Consider the following 17,010-nt stretch of genomic DNA (forward strand, 5'->3'; position numbering starts at 1 on the left):
CATTTCTGGGTCCATTTTGTTGTTTGGTGGTGTATTTTTCTTATTCCCATAATGGCCAAACGTAATACTGATGTCACATCAAAATATTTCCAGCTCAGCAACGATGGGGTTTGATAGCAGAAGATGTTTCAGCTCTCTAATAATAACCTTTATTTGTATAGCACCTTTCATACGTTCAACAGTTTTGGAGTAAAAAAGCCTGCATCCCCAATCTTCTTTTGAGTAGGTTTTGTAGCCTACTTCTAACAAACCAGCAGCAGAAGACCCGAGGGTCTTGAAGGCATATAGAACAGCAGGAATTCTGTAATGTAGGCCGGTCCTAAGCCACTAAGATTTTTGTATAAAAGTAAAAGGACTTTAAAATTGATTCTAAAGTCTCTCTGGGCATTGTCGAAAGGCATTCTGGGAAATGTAGGAAATCACTATAGGTGCAGCCAGACAGATTTTGTATCCATCAAGAACTAATTGAGCCAATGTATTCTCCATATGGCTGACAACGTTGACAGGTGACTTTGTGGAAAAGCGAATATCATCATCCAATTCATCTATTCAGTGTTAATCTGCCCAAATCAATTCATTGAGCTTTATTGGCATGACATACATGTGTCCATATTGCCAACGCATGGATTCAAACATAATTTAAACCAAAATATCAGTCAACAAGAAGAACTCTAAACTAGGACACAATAAATCTGCATCTTCTTTCTGTGAATTATTAATGTATAATAATTATAGCAATCTTTCAAAAAGGGAATGTTCAGATTTTTACTTCACATTCATTTGAATGAGGCCACGAAAATAGGCTGAAAACTGACATTTAACATGTTGGTGAACAGATTCAACGACAGATCCTGCTTTTAAGACAATGAAATGAATGAAATAAGGAAAAAAGTTTTGCCCTGAAACTCCTTTATTAAATCAATAGTCATTCGTACAACTTAACAAAACATGATAACATGGTGGGGTGTAAGGCTAGTCAATGATCTACATTCTGTTTAGATCAATGTAATCACATACAGACTGAACGTATTGTAACTTAGGCATATATGCATTGGGCAATCAATTGCCAGGCTGCATCACGCGCTTTATTCATTTTGTGAATAATGTGTTTATAGTCCTCATAATGTTATAACATTACTACATACTGTATATAGTAAGGTCTGAACCTTGACCTTACAATAAAAGCCAGTTAGTTCACATAAAATTAATTTGATTTAAAAATTTGAAAAAGTAACAGTAAACAATCAACCAATTAACACAACTTGCAACATCAGAACATTTCATTTAATCCTCATGAAGTTAACATTTCTAGCCTGTTAGTAGGCTATGGAGGAAAAATATATTTTCTCTACTGAAATGAGTTTTTTGGGAAGACCATAGAAGAATGGTCTTATGGGAAAAAAAATAAAAACAACAAATAAATTCTGCCTCTCATCCATAGAAGAATGGTCTGTATGTATAAGTATGGACCATTCTTCTCACTGCCAAGATAAAGCTAGTGGCCTACTATCACTTAACACTGTGTATGCTAAAGTGTTAGCATGGAGCACTGGAGCCAATGATCTACCGGGGATTTTGGTGTCTATATTCATCACTTGATGGCTTAGTTACCAAAAACTCCCTGTATTGCTTTGAGGCACTGCATCGTTTATGCTGAGAACCAGGCAGAGCACTTCTGACATTCTTGAAGGATTCATTGCACTTCTTGGCAGAGCAATACACTCCAATACAGCCTTATGGAAACTGTTCTGTTGTCTTTGTTTCTAGTTGACAATTCCCCATCCCCCATTTAATCATCTTGTGTTATCATACCTAGAAGGAGCAACCTTAAATATTCCACTCGCTTTAAATATTGCACTTTTGACAATTTCAATTCTATTCCAATCTCTACATGATACATTTTCATGTAGGAAATCGAGAAGGTTGTTGTATTACAATTGAAGAACCAACTAGGCTGATACTCCCTAGCTTCAGATGGCCCACCACAATCTTTGTGACACATTGTTTCCAACATTTTGAAGCTTTTTGATGCCTTAGAATCGCTACAAATACCAAAAATTGGTACGGTACCAACAGGTTGTTCAACAATCCCAAACCTAGGGATCTGTATCACCTCCATTCTGGAGTACTGGACCATCGCCACTAATACACTCCGTTGCTCAGGAGGAGTCCACTCTCTTCCACACAACCACCATATTCTTATCGCTGAGGGCCACCAGGTAGCAGAGCTCGGGGTCCATGGCTACGCTGTTGATGGAGGGACCCTCCACCTGGCCGAGGCCTTTCCTCACCGGGGTCGGCCACTCCAAGACCTGGCAACCCAAAGAACTCGTTAGCAGCCAATCGAGCGGAAAAGGAACGCAGAAGGCGTGGAGAACATCTGAGGTTTCCACTCTTCTTGGTACATCTTATACACAAAACAAATATTTGGATGGAAGCCTAGTGACATCTGAGGAAGGCTGTAACTAGGTTTCCATCCAAATATTTGTTTTGGGAATAAGAAGCAGAACAATTACCAGTGCTTCCCCAATGAGCTCTTAGGAGCTGCTAGTTGATTAAAATCAAGAGGCACTTAGTGGCCTGTCAGCTGAAAAACACAAGGAACAATATCTGGAAAAGAATGGGACATTTAGTAGAGAGCGATACCTCAGTGGGTGCTATGGGTTTCCCACTCTGGAAACTGCATTTGAGGAGGTTACTGACATGGTAGGTCCACAGTCTGCCTCTGTCATCACCACAGACTATGTAGGCGTCCCCTAAGGAGGGACAAACAAACACACACACAGAGCACCATTAGGTTGTGTTCAGATAGGAGGCTTTTTTCTCCTGCTCAAACACCAAGCTTAGCTGCGAGTGCCGTTTGTCAATAATTAACCAGTCACTCAATCAATCCAATCAACTGACAATAACTTGCAAGCTATCTAATTAGTGTTAGCTAGTTAACCTAAAGTTAAAAAAAAGTGATGTGATCATGGCCTCAGCTTTTGTTTTGTTCATCAAGACCAACATGCCTCCAACAGCCAAGTCTATGATGGTAGTGAGGCCTAGCATACTGTAACATGTTATGACCATTAAAGATGCATTGAGTGTCTGCATATCTGTCAGTGATGGGCAACTGACAGCCTGTGGACTGAATCAACCTGCTGCATCTACTGACTAGGCTGCTAAATATGGCCTCCACTAATTTAAACCAGTGTGCGTATATGTGTGATAATAGTTTTAGAAGTTGTTCTGCTGTTGCCGGAAATGTAAAATGCCTCACTTCCTGCCAGAGGACCCCCCAAAATTATCTCACGACCCCCAGTTTGAGAACCACTGCTTTAGAATAGTAGTGACAAAGACCAGGAATATTTGATGTAAGATTATTTGAAAACTAAAACAAATGACAGTTGCAGCCCCATTGGCCAGTTTATGTCGATGGGATGGACTCACTGGGGCAGGTATTGAGAGCCAGGTAGGGAATCTCAGTGTTGGCCCACTGCAGCTCAGCCAGAACCACAGCACAGACTGCTCCGGTCTTACTATCAGGCCGCTGGGCCTTGGTTCTGCTCCAGCTCCACAGGTAGATCGATCCCTGCATGTAGCTCTTGGAGGCTAGAAAACAGAGAGAGATGTAAGGGAGGGACGGAGGAAGTGAGGAAGAGAGTGCAAGTTATGTCTTTTTACCATAAAGAATAAAAATGAAAAAGGAAGATTATGGCGTTTTCACACCACAATAGTCCACTTAAAGTTCACTAGGTTGTTACATTGTATTGGTCTGGTTTGTTTCACACTGACTATAATATCAAGTGGACCTATTGGACAGATATCTTGGCGGGAGTACAAAAAAATCAAACTAGAATGGCACCCAGAGGGCGTTCACATTATAATGCTACACCTTGCGACCCTGTAGCATTGGGAAAATATCGACAAGACAGCAGAATCCCCCTATCAACAGTATGTCTGCATTAGGAGAGTGTATATACGTTTGTTTTCGTAAAATAGCATCTCCCTACCGACCGAAAAAGGAGAAAAGAATATCGGTACTGACTCCACAGTTGTTATAATACAGAGCAAGCTAGAGTCGGAAACTCTTTCCTTTTGCTATAATTTGGCAAAAGGAAAGACAACCCGAACAACCCGCCATTTTCACTCCAAAATGATCCGCACCCAAGTCCGCATGGTGTGTTCACACCTGTCAAAATGATCCGAACTTAGCAAAAAGGTCCTAAAGTCAGGACCAATTGATGCTGGTGTGAAAGCCACCTTAGGGACGGAAAGGAAGGAAAGAAGGGAAAAAAGGGATAGGTGGGAAACTGGACGCACGGTATCTGCAGGTTTCAGAATCAAAAGCAGCTTTTTAATGCCACCTGGAATTGAATTTGAGGCTAATTTAACACCAAAATAAAGAAATAAAGATGGCAAAACCTGCCTACTTCTGATTGAACATAGCTAATGAAAATTCGGACACTATAAATGAGCAGAATAAGAAAAACAAAAATGTAAGTGTGTGTTTGGCATATTGTATTAACCCTGTCCTTTATTAATCTAAGAGTGGACATGGATGTGGGTCAAACTTAATGTGACCATATGAAAATGCAAGCAATGTAATACAACATAAGAAAATAAAACCACCTCTACTGCCAGTCCCATTCACATCTTTTGGTGAAACTACACAATTCATGGCATTTGCCTTATTTTGTTTGCCTTACTTTACAACTCTCAAGGGTGGCCCTATTCCTTATTAGCTACTCCATATTCATAGGCATTTCTGTGAATGTGCCTCCCCCTCCTCCTTCTATGTATCACTGCCTACAATGCCACCAAGGCAGAAGATTACGAGTCTCACTTACCCACTATGTCATCAGTGAGAAACTTTAGGCCATCGATGGTGTGGTAGTGATGGTCCTTGTCCTCCTTCTTATATATGGGGAAAGTAATCTCCATCTCCTCAGACCTGGCAGGAAAAGAAACACGCTATAAGCTACTGACTCACATTTATGAGTTTTAACATAGTTGGGATTACAGCTTTGTTAAATCACCAATGTTCTCACTTTGCCAAAATGTCCTCACTCCAACTGAATTCCGAATTCCGTCTGAATTCCGATTCAAGAACACACACAAGTCATGGACAGGCTTACCTCTTCTTGGTGTTGGTGTCGAGTTGTGTGTTGTAACAGTGCAGGCCTTCCTCACAAGCAGCCAGTAGGTGTGTGCTGGGGGAGGCGGGGGGGAGGCAGATGTGCAGAGGGGTGGCGCCGATCTCCAACACCAGTAGCTGACTGGTAGAACAAACAAGGGGCAAAGTGGTCTTAACATCAAGGCCTTAAAGAAGCAGTCCACCTCAGACTAAATATACTGTCATTAACAACTCCCCCCATGTCAGTAGAAACTCCACTGAAGTTCATATGACCACCAAAACACACAGCGAGTTCTGTCTTCTATCTTTTAGGTTCTATCTTTAGGTTGTATCAGAAAAGTCTGAGCAGGCAAAAAAAACAAAACTAAAATGTTGTTGTCTGATAGGCTATCCCTGAACCTGCAGTGTCTCATTAACTGTTTTAATTCTTTGCCAAAGTGAAATATGAACCTGTTGTCATTAGTACAATCCATGTTTTGTTTGGTATTCACAGCCAATTCTTTCACTTGTCTTGGAAAGTTATGCATTGAATATGATTATGCATGGACTATATACACACCAAGAATACAAGTTGTGTCTTATGTCACTGGAATTCAAAGTATACCTAGTTACAAAATCAATCTTTAGAGAAAAAAAAAACTTGTCAATGCAAGCATACTCACATGACTTTGAAGTTGTACTTGCTGTCCACTCCACCGATGTCCCACATCACTATCTTGTTATCGTATGATCCCGCTACAGGAGAGGAGTAAAGAAGGGAGATCCAGATAAAATCATGGAACAGGCTATCTGCATGTTTCAGAAAACCTAATTTGTGACTTTTTAAGACCTTTACAATGCTACCTGGAATTGAGACTAACTTAAAAACCCAAATAAAGAAAACAAAGCTGGCAAGCCCAATTGTGTTTAGTAGAACAGATACGGTGCATTAATTAAAGGTTAAATGTGTAATATATCTGCTTTACTGAAACATAATATGACTAGTAAATATCAGCAGGTTCCTGAATGGTAGTGAGTGAAACAACAGCCGCTGCACACTGCTTAGATTTCTGCATTCAAAAACACAGGAGCGGGCTGAGGCTAATGTTTTTGTTGTTGTTTGATGGCCTTCCTACCACGCCAAGGTCCATTCAAAAATCTGGAAATTTGTTTTTGCCTTGCTTATCGGCAAAAAACACACATTGAAAAATATCATTTGAGACTTTATTACTAATCGGTAGGGTGTTCTGGTAAATTCGGCATGGATATGATCCTCCAAACAGCTTGAATTTTAAAGGACCATCCCATTTATGCACCGGCATTTTTTTTCTGCATTGCCATTCAGGGCTTCCGCCAGTATGTCGTTCGAACGACTTAGCACTGGCATGGAGTAGGCATTCCGTAGCCTAAAAAACATGCATGAAACAGACCAAATCTCTTTCATATACTGATGGAAACTTAAAGTTTGACTAAAATCTAAAGACTGGCAAAGGGTCCTTTACATTCTTGTGTCATTGTACCAACTCAAACATTATGCAAATCTAACTTATGAAGGATATGAGAGGCCTGCTTATGAAAGCAGATATATTGAAAACGGGGGCTCACACCAGTGCAAAATAGCCCAGCCATATCCAAACTGCAGGGAGACATCAAGTAACCCATATAGGCTGGAAAACAAAAGCATCTAATCCACCCATTCTAGACTCATTCACTCCTCAAGACTAAAGAAAATAACCCGGGCATTAATTGTATCCATATCTCCCCTTAGTGAAAGCAGTCACAATTAATAAACAAACCAAAAAACATTGAATTGATTAGTTAGGTCTATCAGTCATCACCATCAATGCACTATGGGGCTCAGAAGTACAGAATCTGTACTTGTTATGACCGTGTATTTCGTCAACAACAGGAAGCCACGACTCACTGAAGAGGAAGTTCCCCCGGCGGGGGTTGAAGTGGAGGACGGACAGGGCCTTGCGGCTGGCTCGAAACTCCCCGTAGGCCGTGTTAGTTCTCGGGTGGATCAGTTTGACCAGGCCCCTCTTCCCGCCGGCTGCCAGGACGCTGCAGTGCCGTGCCGAGGCGCCGCCTTCCCTGGACATCAACACTGTGGACCAAGCCAGGGAGAAGAACTCCTGGTGGCGGGGAACAGCAGATAAAAACACATTAGCCAAACATCTCCAGGAGATTTTTTACAATTTTAAACTCCATTCTGATACATTGTGCTGACGTCTGCAAAACTCACACTAGCTGCTGTCAGCACAGGAATTCAGCATCAGTGGCTACACTGACATGCAAGCCCAACCCGACTATTGGCCAGACTCAACATGCTGGTTAAGGTCATATTCAGGTTAATCTGTTCACATGAACCTTTGATACCCTGTGACTGAGTCTCCCTTACCATGAATAAACCAGTTAACAGAATATATAATAGATTGATTGATAGAATGTACTCATAATGCTGTGTGAATGAGTTTTCACAGACAGCGAAAATCAAAAGTGAAAGCAGTAAGATGTTTCCCTGCCACAGTAAACAGTTTAATATGGAAGTAAACCAGGCTTCTTAACCAGGTTTCACATAATAGGAGTATGAGCTTAACTGGGCTATTCTAATTTTCGACCTGGACCTATTTTCTTATAATTTCCCATCATACCGATCGATTTTGACCAAAATCTCATCAGTTGCTTCACAAAAGACCCTCTTGCGTCTTGCTTGCCTGGGTGCGGCTCTCCCATAGAGTCCTATATTGCCAATGAACACTAAAAATCAACCCCATAAACACCCAAAGCATGTCTTTTTCAACATAGATGCTCAGTCTGAAATGAGACATGTCGGTAAAAAGATGTAAATAAAAATGATCTAAATTCATGCCTTTGTCATACAGTTATCTTGGATCCAGGTTGAAAATGGCCAGAGTTTTATTTTGAGAATGAATTTCTCTGCGAATGTAAACCAATGAAACAAAGACACGTCTCCCCTATAGAGAGATGTTATTCTAGACATTGACAGTGAAGTGGACCGCACCTCTCCAGGGACTTTGTACTTCTTCATCACAATCCCGGTTTCACAGTCAATCAAACAGAGAGAGTCTCCTCCGCAGGTAGCGACCAGGCGGCTTCCTCCAGCGCCATCTGATACAGGAGGAAGAGAGAGGGAGTTTTACTGCTGCTGTTAACTGGAGGTCAACGTTTTTTTTAATGCCCGTGTCAGTTAGCATCGGTAATAGGTGAGAAGTTTTTACTGCTTGTGTCAATAGCGGGTTGTAGTTTTCACTGCCAGTAAAAACGACAACCAAGTTTTTTTATGACTTGTGTCAATAGTGGGTCAAAGCTCTCAGCAGTTCCACTCAGAGCAGCTCATATGGAAAACACAGGCTTTGTATTTATGTACTCCAAATGCACACTTTATATACTGTATGTTTAGTTTCCATCCTGCAATTCAGATATTCTATTGATTTTTGTTTCTTTTGAGGTGAGATGCTTTCATGACTTGTTTTAGTTTTTATACCAATTGTACATTTCTTTCACTTCTTTCTGTGTTCCATCTTTTTAAATGTTCAAAGTAAAAAAAAATGAATTCAGTAAATGGAAAGTCACCTCGACTGTTTTGACAAAGACGACGTATTCCCATTTTTCAAACAGAAACGCCAAGGAGCGTTGGTATTCAAAATGCATTTCTTCAGACAGCAAATCACAACACACAGTGCCAAAATTGACGCTATATTATCTTACACATGCAAACATAAACAGGGTATCAGCAGGTTTCAACAAACGGCTTTTACTGCCACTGTTGGAAAATTCAGCTCTCCAAATCCCACAACAAGAAAAAAATCATCCCAGCCTAGCCATTTATTTCCAACTCTGCCTTGACTAAATTTAGAATGTAAAGAAAACTGAATGTACAGAATCTGTCAGTACCACCATGTATATTATATCTGTATCAAACGGTCTTAAATTTTGATTATTTACGCTTTGCTCAGACTTTTAAGGACCTGATAAAGGTAAGTGTGCCGTACCGGTGGAGTGGTCCAGAGATGGCTGGAAAGCACAGGCCCATAGCTGGGTGTTGAAGTCCTCGGGACTGTCCTGTTTACTGTGGCACTGCAGGACGTGGAGAGGCTTCAGACACACTGGCTGGTAGAGCAAAGAGAGGAGTTGGACAAAGAGGAGGGTGGAGGGGGATAGAGAGAAAAGTGATGGGCAAAGAAAATGTCAGAGAAGATGCTCCAAAAAAGGCAGGTTTGGTGGTCCTACGAACTTCAATAGTTAATGACTGAATTTTCATTTTGGCGTAAACTGTTCCTTTATACACCATACACCCTACCTGCGTCTTGTCGCAGCTCTTTAGTCTGCGCAGCATGTCGGCATCTCTCTGCGGCCTCGTGGCTTTGACGTCCTTTTTGGTGGCACCCTGAGGTCCGTCCTCTTTGGGCTGCTGCACTCTCAATCCTCTCCTGGGCGTCTCTGCCCCCGCTGACTGTCCTCTAATGGGGGTAAGAGAGGGCTGGACCGCCTTGCGGGGGCTGCTCCTGGTTGTGTTGGTCTGGGTTTGTTTCTGAGGGGTGAGCTGGAGGCGGCTGCATTTGCGGGGGGAGTCTTCGGCCTGGGGCACCGGGGGATCCGCTCGGATTTTTTTGCGAGGGGTCAGGCTTGTGTTGGTGTCGACCGCCGACGCGGCTTGCTTCCTCTTGACAGGTGTGGTGACATTCTGAATGACAGAGCAAATACTACATATCAGGAACCTATCAGTAAACAAACTCAAGGACCATTCAGAATTTCCTGATAAAATAGCAGGCCTTCATTTCTAACAGATACAATGCCTTCAGAAAGTACTCAACCTCCTCGACTTTGTCTGCAATTTGTGGCGTTGCAGAATTCACAATGGATTGAGATTTACAATCTACGGAAAATACCCCATAGCGAAAAAACATGATAACCGTTGCAAAATTTAGCAAATTTACTGAAAATAAAATACAGATATCTGTCATTTATTTTAAGTATTCAACCTCTGCATAGAAGCACTTGACACATTATTTATGCTTGCCGTATGCTTAGAATATTTGGGTAAAATGCATAATTTCAATCGCCGATCAGATCGGTGCATCCCTACTTATTAACTCAAAATATTTTAGCTTTTCATTTTTTTCTTAATTAGTAAATATCTGTCAATCTACTTTGACATTATGCGTTTGTAGATTAGTGACCAAAAAATCCAACTTTTATCCATTTTGAATTCCAGCTGTAACACCACAAAATGTGGAAAAAGCCAATAGGGTTCAATACTTTGTGATGGCACTGCATAGTTCATGGACAACAAAAAACATCCTGCTGAGTTTGATTAGCAACATATGACGTATGTGCGTTAAAGCTTGGCATCTCCTGAAATCTTACACAGTTTTCCTTTGTGACAGTAGGCCGTTTGCTCTCTTTATTTTCTTCCTCCCGCTCTGTCAGAGAGCACAGATACTCCTTAGCAATCATCTCCACCTAAGAACCAAAGGATAGAAACAGCTACTACAAACCCAGAATGAATACATGAACTACATCGGGGTATCTGCAGGTGTGGGAAAGCCAAATTTAAGACTTTTTAATGCAACCTGAAATTGGATTTAATACCAATTTAACAACCAAAATAGAAAAAAAAGCTGGAAAAAAAGAAAACCGTTATGACTGAATATAGCAAATGAAACTTTGAAATTATAAATGGGCAATATAAGAAAAAGGACTCCAGGAAACTAAATGTTTAAGGACATGAGGTCCAACATGTTTGGCATATTGCATTAACCCTCTTCTGTATCAATCTAGTGGACATGAATGAACCCCAGTTAAAGATAAACCTGCATTACAAGGTTTACATTACATTTAGACAGAAATTAAGACATTTAATTATTGCACTTGATGCTTTTTAAGGCCTCAAATTTAGATTATTTAAGCCTTTCATACTTTTTAAGAACCTGCAGATACCCTGCACTACTAGAGGCACAATGCAAGCCACTTGTAATACAGTGTTGAACCTGTGAGAAAATGTTAGAATTACATATTTTTTAAAAAGTGTCCTAAACTTACCCTCCATTTGGTGTAGTCGCTGACTGAACTGGGTCCAAATTTAACCTGGTGACGGGCGGTGTTGACAAAGTCTTTCTCCAAGTTGGCCATTTTCTCTGGTGTGAAGGGATCCGGGAGGCAGAAGCTTTTCTCCCACAACGCAACGACCTATTAACCAAAGACAGTTTGTACTCTGACAGCAGTAACAAGAGGAGCAGTAAAACCCTCCTGTACTGCCACGTTTGCTCAGCAATTATTCACTGCAGAAAACATTACAGACCCAAAATATCAGAAGTGAAGTTACATTAAACAAACTAGTTTAGAACAAGGGACTTATTTCTTCTTTGATGTTAAATCAGGGTTCCCAATGTGGCCCTGATTTAAAATTCCATGGCTTTTTTTTTTACTAACTAACTCCATGACCTAAAAGAATTTCGTTCATCGCTGGTTTGTTAATAATGTTTTCCTAAAGGGCTTTAACAGTCTGGTTTCCACTCCAGTTGGGATGAAAATCTAATGCAATGTGTAAAACAAGTTGGAAAATACATTCTACTAAATTATGCGAAAGTCACAATATTTGAAATGAAGTTACATTTTAAGCAAACTGAACGATACGACAGGTATTGCCTAGGAGACTCAGGCTAGGCCTTATCCTATGGCGGCCATGTTGAATTTATGTCACACTCTGGGTGGGAAACTCTACAGCCCGGATATCTCCTACTGTTGTGTTCCATCGTGCAAAAGCTGGAAATCAAACATTTCTCATTTCACAGATTACCCACAGAAAAATGTATTAGAAACTAATGGATCTAAAGAATTTAGAGGTTTAAGGTTATATGTTTGGCCCACTATAGCTAGCTACTGGAATCTAAAGTAAACTAAACTTGCCAACTAGCTAGTGAACTAGCCAACGTCCCTGCTAAATTCAAGCAGTCGTAGTTGTTGTTCCCGAGATTGCTAGTTAATTTGATAACTGTTAGGTCTACCTCAGGTCCTCACATATGTGTTGAAGTAACGCTAGTTTTATATACATGCTAGTACTCTGGGTAGAGTTTCACACCGCAAGTGTTCAAAATGGCCGCCGTAAACATTAGGTAAATTCCATACCCTGGTCCTTAGGTTCTCACTGTAGACGTAGCGCATGTGGTTGGCGGTGGTGCTGATATCTTTCCCATTGTAAATCCTCAGCTTGGGCAACAGCACCATCAGCTTGTAATTATCACTCACCTGAGGAAGAAGTACAACCTTAGCAATGCAGTCCCAATGGTCATTAAGGGTTAATGACCAAGACCTAATGAGTTGTTGTTTTTAGGGATGCACGATGTATATCGGGCCGATAAATTATCGGCCAATAATGGGAAATTTATATTATTATGTATTATTCCGATAATGTAATTATAGCCGATAAATAGAGCCGATAATACAAAGCCAATATTGCTTTCATTGACCTAACAAGCGCAGCACGCCGTTGTCGCGCTCATGACGTCAAACTGTGTAGACTAGAGAGCCAAACATGTCATCGCCGGTGTGGAAGTTTCTCAGTTCTCAGTTTTAGAGGCAGGCAACACGATTGCAATTTGCAATACATGTTCCGCAAGGGTTCCGAGAGGAGGGGAAAAGTCTACGAGTTTTAACACAACAAATCTTATAAGTCACCTGAAAGGTCGTCGTCGCAATGAAGATGTATTGAAGGAATACGAAGCAGCGTTGGCACACAAAAAAAAGCAAGTGCGGTACTGCCTATTCAACAGGCATTTGAAAAATGCAGGGAGTTTACTAGAGACAGCCCAAAGGCTAAGGCAATTAATGACAAAATCACGGAATTTATGGCACTTGATGACCAGCCTTTTTCCGTGGTAGAAGACCAAGGATTTCGCCTGCTAATGGCGCATTTGGAACCCCGGTATACTCTCCCAAGCCGCCGCTACTTTGCAGACGTATCCCTACCTGCCCTGTATGATGTGGTCGCCACACACATTCATAGTCTGATCGATACCAACGTAAGTGACATAAGTTTTACCACGGACATATGGACTTCTGACGTTAGTCCAGTGAGTATGTAGATTAGGGAACAACAATAGAAAACTCTTGTCTATTTGGGTGAAAATGTGAATGTATACAAAACGAGTTGTTTACAAAGAAAACTCCTTTGGATACCTTTAAGCATAAAATGACATAGGGGCCAGTCTACTATATGCCTTTTGTCATTGTGTTTTATCTGCAGACTAAGCAGCCATAGGCTTTAAGTTCTATAAAAGCCTTTATATTTGTATTGAGGAATGCACTTTACTTTTTGTTTCAATTACTTGTGTTTAATACGGTGACATGTCTGATTTGACATATTATGTCAGTGCATTTAATTTATTTTGAATTCTTATGCAAAACATTTGATAGGCTTTATGTTCTATGAAAGCCAAAGTATAGAAAAACCTACCTCACCCTCATGCACTAAAAGTAGCATAGCTGTCCCCCAACCCTTTTCCATTTCTTTATTAAGCGTAACAGTCTACTATATGCCTTTTGTCATTGTGTTTTATCTGCAGACTAAGCAGCCATAGGCTTTCGGTTCTATAAAAGCCTTTATTTTTGTATTGAGAGATGCACTTTACTACTAATAATAACCTGTATTTAATACATTGACATGTCTGATTTGACAGATTATGTCAAAGCATTTAATTTGAATTCTTAGGCAAAATGCTCTATAAAAGCCAAAGTATGTTTGTGAAGTTTTTTGATAAGAAAAATAAATGAACATTTGAAGAGTCAGAACTGTTCTTTGTTTTTGTTGTGTTAACAATAGTGATGTCAGTTAGATTTGGTTAGGTCAGAGCTATGGAATATTAAATCATCCATCTTTGCTCACTACATCTTAGCCTTTCAGGTGTGCACAAACTACAGGTTATGAACTTCTTTTTAAAATACAAAAATGTGAAATTATCGGTTATCTTATCGGTATCGGCCATGAGAAGCAGGTAATTATCGGTTATCCGTATCGGCTGAAAAAAATCCATATCGTGCATCCCTAGTTGTTTTCCCCACATACATTCTACATAACGTGTTGAAATTGTTGGTTGTTTCGTATTACTATTTGCAACCCTATAAAACAGTCTAATAAAAGGCAATAAAGTGCGTTAGCTGCTCCTCACAGTGATATAAATGTTGTCCTCCATCTTGAGCTCTTCCAGACCGGTCAGAGAGTCCAGAGTGGTAACGTCCTCCATCTGATTGTCGGTGAGGTCCAGGGACCGAAGCCCGGGCAGCTCCAGGCCCCGGGGCAGCTCCTGCAGGCTGTTCCCAGACAGATCCCACCGCTCCAGGGACTGGAGGCGGGAGAGCAGCCGCACCGGCAAGTCCTTGACCTTCAGCCCTAACCTGGACAGACTGTAGAGACGACGTTATCCGGTTAAGTACGAAAGAACATGAGCCGCAAACATTTGCGCAGGTGTTCAGCATCCTCGGCCGCAACTTCTCTTCACTTCTCCTCAATCATTTCCTCAACAATATCAAAGAAAAATCACCTGAATTTTCAGAAAAGCATTCATTTCTACCTTGAAAGACCCTCTGTTTACATAGCTTCCACCAGTTTGATACAACTTCCTATGTGTATACTATGTATTTATGTCATAAATAATTTATGTCAGCCTAAACAAAGGTGGATTTACCCTATTTCTGCAAATTAAACACTTTGCGGTGGAAATGGTTCATATTGGTGGTTTTCGCATAACACGCATCATCATTGAAGTAGGGATATGAGCTGTTTCAAGGAATTGAAATCATGTTTAAATATGTTAATGATACATATCCAAAATTTCAGAGTGCCGCTTCTACTGCTAGCCGGTACAAGACCATAAAGCCGGCATTTCTCATTGCAATACCTTTCCTCAAGGAGAAGAAAAATGTACTTACTTCAGTGTTTTGATTTGCTCCAGTTTGTTGGTGTTTGGAGAGCCTTTCTCCAGTAGAAGTTTCTCAGTTATTTTCTCCATTGCTTTGCTATAGGCAGAAAACGAGTTTAAAAAAATATGATTAGTGGAGGAGACTCAACTACAAAGTAAGCCTATTTAAAACTAGTTTGTTCTGACTTAAGAGAGAGAGAGTGTTGCATGTATATATGTAAATCTGTGTACATTTCCTTGCTTTTTGTAATGAAAAACAAAAAAAGAACCTGCCAGAAGTAGATAAACAATATCAATGGAAGGATTAAAATGTTATAAGACCATAACAAAGAGATTTGATCGACTTTATACATTTACATCCTACCAAAGAGTCCACATGCTGATGTTGCCGGGCAATATGGAACAATTAGCACAAAGGGTTTTCTTCTCTGTAAAGTCCTTTGAGACATGCATGTGGTAAGGGGCTAAACTTGAACTTGATATCAGGAAAATAAAATATCAAAGCTGTATATTGTTGTATATGTACATCATTCTAAAATCTGATGCTGCAAATACTGTCATGGGGAAATATGGATATTTAGTGGCCCTAGTTTTCTATTGTCTCTTGTCTTATACCGATAAGCGAGGAAGCTTCTTTGCATGGAGTTTGGCGTGATGTTCTCTCCAAACAATGGGGGAACTTTATGCCACTAGAGAGCTCAGGGGCCGTTTGTAGAAAGTACGAGAAAATAACACCCAAACATTTCAGTCGAAACTGTGTGCAAACATCTTTTGTAGCTAGAGCAACTCGGGTATTTCAACCTGAGACCAGAGTTCTCAATGTAAAAACTAGTTTCAAATCAAGGCAAACTCGTTCTTTTCTGACGATAACTTAATGTTTTCATCCCATTCGGTAGAGGACTCGTTAGCCAAACATGAGCTTTTGGTGAACTAGTAACGTTACTTGTAAAGGTCTGCTTTAAGCTACACCAGTTTACCTTTAGTGAACATGTTATTAGCTACCCATATTAATACACTATTTATTTATTTGTTACAAAGAACAGTGAGACAACAAACTGTACTTGAGGTTAGCACTACCACTTGTTTGTATGTAATTTACCTGGGCTAATACATCTTCACACAACATATCCAGTACTCTCAGCTTTTAGTACATACCCAAATCATATAACTATACGAGTAAGTACTGTTTAGGACATTTATTAAGTTACTAACCACACTTCTACAACTTAAGTTACTCACCGGTGCTGCAGCAGAAACCCAAGTAAGTAGCAGAAACCAAGCTTTCCCGGGGAAACTCTGCGCAGGCCTCTGACGTACTTCCGGTAGGAGGTGCTTTATGCTAATTGGGCGTTTCGCCCCCTAAACTTGTCTTACAGGCGATGTACTAGAGCCTGCGTGCTCTGTTCAGCCAGGCTGTTCTTGCTGTGGTATGGTTAGATTTGCTTTGTTCTCTCTTTTGATTTGCCAGCTAGCCAAAGAGCATCAGGCTTTATATATTGCTATTTACTTATTATTTATTTACTTATACTTACACTTACATATACAACATATGTTTCCTATTGAGTCATAAATTTTTAAGTAGTAACTACAGAACTTGAATGGATCCATTCAAGTTCTGTGGTAGTAACAATTGTAAGTAAATCCATAAATGTTGGTAATCTAATTCTTTCCCCTACTTCTCACTTTACAGTCTACTTAAGGTGTTGAACTTTTCAGTAACATATGTTTACATTACTCCACAATTGTTTATTCAATGTTATTGCTTTTATTATTTCATTATTTACCATTTCTACTATAATTATTTCTTAGTTATTTCTGTATCCTAATTGTGTGCAGTTTCTTTATCCCTGCTGACACCGATTAATTTTGCTGCTGCAACAACAAAATTTCCACACAGGGATCAATAACGTAATCAATATCTTATTTATTTGAAAATAATAATGGCATCTTCAATTCATCATTATTTCCATC

The 17,010-nt window shown here is 40.2% G+C and overlaps 1 protein-coding gene across 1 annotated transcript; it reads right to left on the bottom strand.

Annotated features, from left to right (window-relative positions):
• Window positions 1-2,159: 2,159 nt before the first annotated feature.
• lrwd1 (leucine-rich repeats and WD repeat domain containing 1) lies at window positions 2,160-15,131 on the bottom strand. The gene is made up of 15 exons (XM_071926978.1): window positions 15,050-15,131; window positions 14,290-14,524; window positions 12,251-12,370; window positions 11,165-11,311; window positions 10,490-10,585; window positions 9,423-9,806; window positions 9,115-9,232; window positions 8,124-8,230; window positions 7,023-7,233; window positions 5,782-5,854; window positions 5,121-5,261; window positions 4,833-4,936; window positions 3,433-3,594; window positions 2,647-2,756; window positions 2,160-2,312 (listed from the first exon to the last, which is right to left on the bottom strand). The coding sequence occupies exons 1-15, from the start codon at window positions 15,127-15,129 to the stop codon at window positions 2,160-2,162; spliced, it is 2,241 nt and encodes a 746-aa protein (XP_071783079.1). The 5' UTR covers window positions 15,130-15,131.
• Between the last annotated feature and the right edge of the window lie 1,879 nt (window positions 15,132-17,010).

Source organism: Centroberyx gerrardi, chromosome 11, assembly GCF_048128805.1.
Source record: "Centroberyx gerrardi isolate f3 chromosome 11, fCenGer3.hap1.cur.20231027, whole genome shotgun sequence".
In the NCBI taxonomy this organism is placed as follows: Eukaryota; Metazoa; Chordata; class Actinopteri; order Beryciformes; family Berycidae; genus Centroberyx; species Centroberyx gerrardi.